The 7828-nt window shown below is 42.4% G+C and overlaps 1 protein-coding gene across 2 annotated transcripts; it reads right to left on the bottom strand.

The window, feature by feature from the left end:
- Nucleotides 1–227: 227 nt before the first annotated feature.
- On the bottom strand, nucleotides 228–7582 carry LOC147635841 (putative potassium transporter 11). 2 transcript variants are annotated; one of them, XM_086801194.1, is made up of 9 exons: nucleotides 7301–7582; nucleotides 6480–6705; nucleotides 6140–6385; nucleotides 2647–2697; nucleotides 2300–2560; nucleotides 2160–2212; nucleotides 1908–2022; nucleotides 1528–1782; nucleotides 228–1426 (listed from the first exon to the last, which is right to left on the bottom strand). In XM_086801194.1, exons 1-9 carry the CDS (start codon nucleotides 7406–7408, stop codon nucleotides 360–362), a joined length of 2382 nt encoding a protein of 793 aa, XP_086657320.1. In that variant the 5' UTR covers nucleotides 7409–7582; the 3' UTR covers nucleotides 228–359. The 2 variants fall into 2 exon arrangements, with proteins under 2 accessions (XP_086657320.1, XP_086657321.1); XM_086801195.1 differs by having other exon boundaries at nucleotides 6480–6751; nucleotides 7301–7489.
- Between the last annotated feature and the right edge of the window lie 246 nt (nucleotides 7583–7828).

Raw genomic sequence — 7828 nt, 5'->3', positions numbered from 1 at the left:
CCATACGTTAGGTTGATCACAATTTCACCACTCGCAACCTTTAAAACATGGCGTAACGGTAAGATGCCATCTTACACCTTGCAATTACGAACTCTAAGCTCTCGCGCATCTTCATATGGCATTGTTACAACAGACCAATTATCATACAGATAACTGCACGGAAATGCACAGAATCATACTTAAACCCAGGAACACTTACTTCCATGACCAACTACATGGCGCACAGATTTTTCCAAGAAACCTCAAATACAATTATGAGCACTCCACTTTCTATATATCTGAATTGCTACTCAGAACTTTCTGTACATTTGACCATCCCGCTGACTATGTACACTGTCAAGACCTTTCAAGCACTGGCATCAGACATAATACACCTGCCCAACGTTGAAAAGACTTTCATGTGGGATATTCAATGTTGCACTGTTTTCCCGACAGATCCGACGCAAAAGCGCATAAATGTAGTTGATGGTGAATTTTTTGGCCAGGTTTGAATCACGCTTCGCGCGCACAACCACATCTCCAAGGATGTGGACAACACCAGCCTGTTTAGCTTCAAGTAGAAAAGTCAGGTCCTCCTCTTCTTTTTCTGATTCTTCTAGCTGAAGAGCAAATCTGACATGTTGGATTGACTGCCTACTTTGTGGCAACTGTGATGGCAGCGACATTTCAAGGGACATTTCAGACACTATAGAGTCACCACCCAAAGAACCTTGTGTGGACTGCAAATGTGAAGGGTCTTGCACTCTAGCCATAAGAGAAGCCTCCGAGACTTGTGATGAGTTCCCTTCTTCAGAAGCAGTTGAGCCCTCAAGTAAGACATTTTTTTTGAGGAAACGGGCGAGGTTCTCTAAAAGATTGTCCTCAAATTTCTCATCCTTCTTGTGCAGATCCTTGTATCCGTATCTTGCCACACAACGGTATAGGCGAAACTCTTTCGGGCCTATACACCTGAAGAGAAACCTTTCGTCTTCAGGTACCGTGTTGACAGGGAGGTACTTGATGCAAACAAAGACAACCACTGAATGTATAGCAGGCAAATGAGTCATAAAATGAGAAAATATTGATGGGACTCCATGTGCCAGTTCTGAGTATATAAATCCGATCCCGCGAACCCTCACAAGTCCAAGGCAAGGACCTAAACCTAGAATCCAACTCACTGGAACCTTATTTTGCATCTCGATCTCATGCTTTTTCAACGTGCCATAGTGCCATGAGTACATCACAAGCAGAAAAAGGGCAGCGATGGCCAAAGGTGCCCACCCACCCTGGTCAAATTTATACAGCATTGATGACAGGAGGACTAGCTCCACAACCAGGTAGATGGAAGCAAACAACACAATGAAGATAAATTGTGTATGCCACACTAGTAGCATCACCAAAGCCATTAGTAGTGTGGTTACAAGCATCAACGCCACAACGGCAATGCCTGCACAACCAAGTTCCTGCAGTTGGGATGTTGAAAAAATGATACTTGAAGACACTTGGGAAAGCATGCTTTCAAGAGAAAAATGCCATCTCAAAACTTACCATAAGCATTTCCAATCTGGATTGTTTTCCTGAAACCTGCAGTGATGATAATGCACAAAACCATCAAGATCCAGTTGATTTCAGGAATATAAACCTGTCCCAAGTGCTCCCTTGAAGTGTGAACAACTTTCACCCTGGGAAAGCAACCAAGGGCAACTGATTGCTTGATGATAGAGAACACTGCAGAAATAGTGGCCTGACTTGCAATGATAGCTGCAATCGTTGCAACCACAAAAATTGGCCAGTATACTTGTACTGGAATGGCACCCAAAAAAAAGACAATTGGATCAGATCTGGGCTATGAATGAGATGGCATTAAGTTTCACATGCACGCACACTTATGAACAAAAGAAATATACCACGCATAAACAGGTTTTTACCAGGTATCGACTTGTAGAAAGCCTGTGACACGTCAAAAGGGTTCTCAGAGAGATATGCAGCTTGACCCAAATATGAGGCGAGCAAGCATGGGAACACGAAACAAGCAAAAGCAATCTAGATATACACAAGACGATTCAAAAAGCCAATTGTCAATACAATTATGCATGTGAGTAAAGAAAATACCACAACATGATCTACTTACTGCATGCACTTATAAGTGTGATATCTTGTCACACACGCGATCACACTACCTGAACAGATAATGCTGAAAAGTGTCCCACATCTGCGTATAATGCTTCAGTACCTGCAAAAGTTTAGCATGACTGTTACGGAGGCATAATTCCATATGATATCATTAAGGGGTACAGCCTAACCATTCCCAAGAACGTACCTGTTATGCTGAGAAGGACACCTCCTAGCGACACCCAACTCTTTTTTTTGTTTTTGCTAAAGTATTGCATTATATACACAGGTAAGAATGCTTTCAACACCATGTAATCATGCTTGACTACGTTGTAAACTCCAATAAGGCCAATGGAAAGGAACCAAACTAAAACCGCTGGAGCAAAGAACCAACCCACTTTATCCGTGCCAAATCTCTGCACACTAAATAGCGCCACTAAAATGACACACGCTATTGCCACCACCCAATCTGCCAAAGAAACGACAATCGTTAAATGAAGCTGTTATAGGAAGTATAGAGACAATATTATGACATAGACATGCTCCCATACTCACCATTACTTATGTGTGGCTTGTTTACCTGAATCCCACTTACTGAGGAAAGCACTGCATGAAAATAAGAGAGATTAGAACACAAACTTTTAGACGTATGGAAGTCGTCGATTACCCATAAACAAGGCCCATTATCCATATCAATCCCATATTTCAAACAAGGCCATATTTTCCAAACTCCAAACTCAAACCATATCTATTAAAGTCCACAGTTAGAGAGCTCTTGCAACCATTACCATACTAAGAATTGGGCTGACAACGTTATATGCTAAGCGAGTGCGTGATTAGCCAATGAGGTGATAGCTAAAGTGGTAAAGGTGTTTGTCTAGGACTAGGAGGTCCTAGGTTCAAAACCCCACAAGGTGCTTCCTTGGCAGCATCGCCTATGGGGGGTGGATAAAAAAACGCCTATAGGCGGTGAAAAATGATAACTGCGGGAGGATCTTGGGCTTAACGCAAGTTGGGAAAAAAAAAAAAGCATCTCGATTTAGTGTTGCAACTAACCTAATTACATGCAAAAACCCACAAGAGAAGAGATAAAAACTTGTGCTTTAACCTAATCTACCATGTGTATATTAACTGAATGAATGTATATTTACAATGATTTTTCAGATCGGGACTTGATCTGGACTCTTGAATGATGTTCTCCAGCATGATGCTAGCTATACTCGCTGCTCCAGTGCTGCAAACTGTCGTCCCAGGCCTGCCTTCTGCTCTTGGAGTTCTTGCTCGGCTTTGCTCCTCTTTGATCTTTCTACTATCAACTTATCCTCTGTTCTTTCCGATTCCTCTTCACAAGCCTTAAGCCTTCTCCTATGTAAGTACTGATTGCAGTCGAGAATATTACTGGTCAGCATATGACAATCTGATACCAGATTCTCTTTATCATCATCTTCCTTCTCTGGAGTCGCAAGGTAAGTACTTGTATCCTTGTATTTCTTACCAAGGCAATGTTTTAAAGCAGACATGTAGCTTAAGAGGTTTGGCTCTGTATGGCTTGGAGTTAATAGTGAAAGGTCTGTAAGAAAACCTGGTGCAAATCATATACAGAGCTTTCACTATTATCTCCGAGCCATACAGAGGGACAAAAATAGTTTAAAGGTGCACAATAAGTGAAGGGGATGGGATGGCTAACTCATTATAGGTGGGCAACACGTGTCAGCATTTCATTGCTCAAGTTTTCACGCGTGAATTAGACTGTTTGAAAAAAAGAATTGAAAAAAAATCTTGTTTCGTCATTTTGACACGGTGAAGGTCCTTCTCTCACCCTGTGGAAGCTTGTTGCCACCTCAATCGACAGGCTTGAGGCACTTTTTTTTTTTTGGCACGATGAACTTGAGATATTCAAGGCCGTGAACATCTACTGGTATTTCACATCCAAAAAAACTTTTGAATTTCATGTTTCTGAACTCCCCTAATCACTGTGAAGGCCTTGGTATGATATCCACTGCTCTTGAACCACCTTTTTTCGACATGAAAAACTCAAGATAATCCCCGGTCATGAACTTTTACTGTTTTTTCACGTGGAAAAAACTTTTGATTTTCATCCTTTTGAGGTGATTTTTTGGTTCATGTGATCCCTTGGACTTGCTAGGTATGATTAACTTGACATACACGATCGTGAGTATCTACTAGTTTTTCATGCCAACCAAACTTCTAAGTATCATGCTTTTGAGTTGATGATAGTCTGATTCCTCCAACCTTTGTGGGGTGCTAAGCATGATTGTTGACCCTTTTGGAGAGACTTTTTTGGGCGTGAAAAACTTGAGTTTTTCAAGTCAAGTGTCAACACTTTCACCTGTTTTCTCATCATTGGTTGTAGGGATATAAGAATCCTCTTTTGTTGCTCTGCCCTTGAGTCTTTGTTCCCTTCTATTTTTAGGTTTCTAGCATCCACTTCCTTCTTTTTCCATTGAGGGATATTGTTGACGAAGATGCTCTAGTTCCAATTTCTTCCTCTAGACAAGTGTATGTGTCCTATCGCTTGTCACCTTCTCTTAGCCGTGTCTAGTTTCTTCTTTTTGTTGCTTCTCGACCTCTAGTGTAAATGTGTTCTTGACCCTTACTTTCTCTGGATTTTAGACCATCTTAGGTATCTAGATCGTTGTGGCTCCCTCGTAGTATCCTTGTGCTATTAGAATAGCCCTTAGGTACCCAACAGCTTTGCCTTCTTGTTGTTGGTTCCCTTTCCCATTGTGATTATCATTGTTGTTGATTGTGAAGCTTAGTGTAGTCTAAGGTTGTGATTACTACGATCAATCCCCGGCATGTCACACCCACCCATCCTTACCGCATCGTGCACAAATGAAACCATCGCCCCTGTCTTGATCTTTTGGTGGTGTGGTACTGGTGACCTGGCAACATTGTATCAGCTTCAGGTTCAACAATGCTAAAAACTAATGGTATCCCAGATGAAGGTGCATAGTCCAAAGAGTATAACACAAGACATGAAAGAAGTTCCCAAGAGGTTGGTGTAACATGCGGAAGCTTCGGCGGGGGGGAGGGGGGGGCGGGGTCGATAACTCCAATGCTCAAAAATCAACACACTTTTTGCGACGGAATTAATGCACAAAACTGAATGAAGATGTGCAGAAAATAGAGAGAGAGAGAGAGGGAGAGAGGAGAGGATAGTATTGGGTCCCAAATACCCTCTGTAGGGCCCCCACCACGGATGGTGTATTTGCTTTATTAGAATGATGTAAATCTGAAAAGAAAATACAAAAATCTTAACCTTTCTTGGCTAAGAAATCTCTGCCCTTGACCTGCAGTCCTTCACCCCTTTGCGTTAGCACTCCTTGGCTGTCCTGGCCCTTGATTGCTTGAGCACTTGGTGAATTATGAGATAACACAATGACTTGTGGGCTCACCTATTTATACTCCCAATAAATAGCAGTCGGCCAGCTCTTATCCAGTCGGCCAGCTCTTATCCAGGCGGTCAGCATCTTTTTGTCCCATGACTGAATATTCAGCATTCAATGCTGAATAAATCACATAAAAAGCTGCGCTTTTCTTCATGGCTAGCTAGGCATCATGCGCTTGAATCTATAGGGGCTGGGCACCGAATCCCCTCTGTTTTAAGGGCTGGGCAGCCTATGTGGGCTGCCCCACACTTGCCCTACAGCCATCATAACACTAGATGTAATGTCGACTGCCCCTGGCATGCCCCTAGGGCTGTCCTACAGCCTCTCCATGGCTGGTGGGTTCAGCCAGGGCCTTCCTGGCCCTCATGGGGGTGGTTTCACACTATCCCCATGCCCACACTAAGACTTGGGGTAGCCCTATGGGCTGGCCCCTCTTCCTAAAAGCAAACCCTAACTATCTACACAATGATCGGGCATCCGGTACCAAGGTTTTGCACATTTGTAGAAACGTTTTGCATCAAAATGTTTTGCAGGTTTTGAAAGTTCAAAACATGTTTTTTCGTGACCATGCCTCTTACATTCTAACCAAACAGCATCACAGATTGACTGGTACTACTGCACAAAAAGCACCATACCTGAGATTGCAGGGGTCAATATACCATCCCCTATAAGCATAGAGGTACCAAAAAGTACCAGAAGGACAAGGAGCCTTTGACTGTAAGGCTTTTCCTCCAGCCATCGCTTTGTCTTGCCTGCTATAGACTTCTCATCGAGTTTACTTCGATGATATGTGGTTAATGCCTGGTCTGTTGGGTGCTGATTGGGGATTGTGTTGATCTTGGCATGACGGCAAATCAATGAGTACAGAGCGAATGTGCCTCCTGTAATGCAAGATGACAATTGAACATCACAACTCCAATTCCAAGAGCATCACAATATCTAGCAATAACATGCAAGAGTGACATGAATGAATACCTTCACCATTGTCATTTGCTCTCATGACAATGAAAGCGTACTTGATGAGGGGTATAAGAATCAACGTGTATATAATGAGCGAAAGAGCTCCCATAAGATCGTCCTTATCAGCAAAGCCAGTGGGGAAAATGCTATGATACACATACAAAGGAGATGTTCCAAGATCCCCGTATACAACTCCAAGGCTCTGGAATGCAAAGCGCAGAATGACTAAGGCTGGCAGGGCCTGCAAGCAAGCAGGGGATCCAGGTAAAGGTATACACATGGAAAAGCTCTCATGACAAGTTAATATTAAACACATAAAACGGCAGCACTAATCAACTATCAGTAAAAACAAACGACAGACTGAGAGTAATAGCCAGCAGTTAGATTGCCAGGTTATAAACATGTTTAATTTTTTTCTTTTTTACTTCTTTTTCTTAACCGATGCTGTTCTTCTTCTCTTTTAAAAAAAAAAATTTTACCAGAGAGGGGAAGGGGAAACCCCTTTTCGTTTCCACCATCATGGTATGAAGGTTTCTTTATTGCTTGCCTTTTTTTTTTCTTTTGAGCATGCTGTGAAGCTCGGAAAACAGAGCTTTCAGCAAGTAGAAACAAACACTATATATCTAACTAGGTCGTAGTAAAATATTAAAGTAACAATCAACACCTGTGCACAACTTTAATCAACATATAGTCTTACGCAGTTCACAGCAAATAAGCCTTAAGTATACACCATCTGCTTGAAAAGTTTAAAAGAAAACAATTGGGTTTGCCTATTCTCTGGTTTTTTGATGAGTTTTTGTCTTTGTACTTAAAAAGAGCAGAGGGACGGGCCACACCTTTCGCGCTTGTAAGCCTTGAATGCGTCCAGCTTCGATATCCAAGGGCTGGTCCAGCCGCTGATTGAGTTCAAAGAGATTGCCTATGGGTTCTGAGGAGTCAGCCATGGCGAGCTCACAAAAGCAGTTTGCTAGGCCTAATTAGTTTATGTAGGTTGTGATCACAAAGCAAAAGAAGGCTCTGCGCCTGAGCAGTGAGCATGTAGGAGACCCACGCCCAGAATTAATGGCGTTGCTAAAGCACGCGGAGACGGGGACGCGGTTCCCAAAATTATTTTATCCGTAATAATTGATGGAGTTCCTTCTTTTATCGTGTGCCACGCGCTTTCTGCACGCCAGTAAAAAACACTCAAAGAAAGTTGGTGGGACCCACTTCAGCTACGTGTCAAATCATAAATTGGTGGACCCGCGTTCTCACTAGTATCTATTTTGAAATTTGTACTATTTCCTTTCAAAAATGCTCTCTTTCTTTCCTTAAAGATATGTGAACAATGCCAATCAATCATTATCAAAAGAAGTCATAACACA

The sequence above is a fragment of the Cibotium barometz genome, chromosome 8 (assembly GCF_041138505.1).
Source record: "Cibotium barometz isolate CiBa-2024 chromosome 8, ASM4113850v1, whole genome shotgun sequence".
NCBI lineage: Eukaryota > Viridiplantae > Streptophyta > Polypodiopsida > Cyatheales > Cibotiaceae > Cibotium > Cibotium barometz.
The sequence above is the reverse complement of the archived record's forward strand: the minus strand, read 5'-3'. Positions and strand labels throughout refer to the sequence as shown.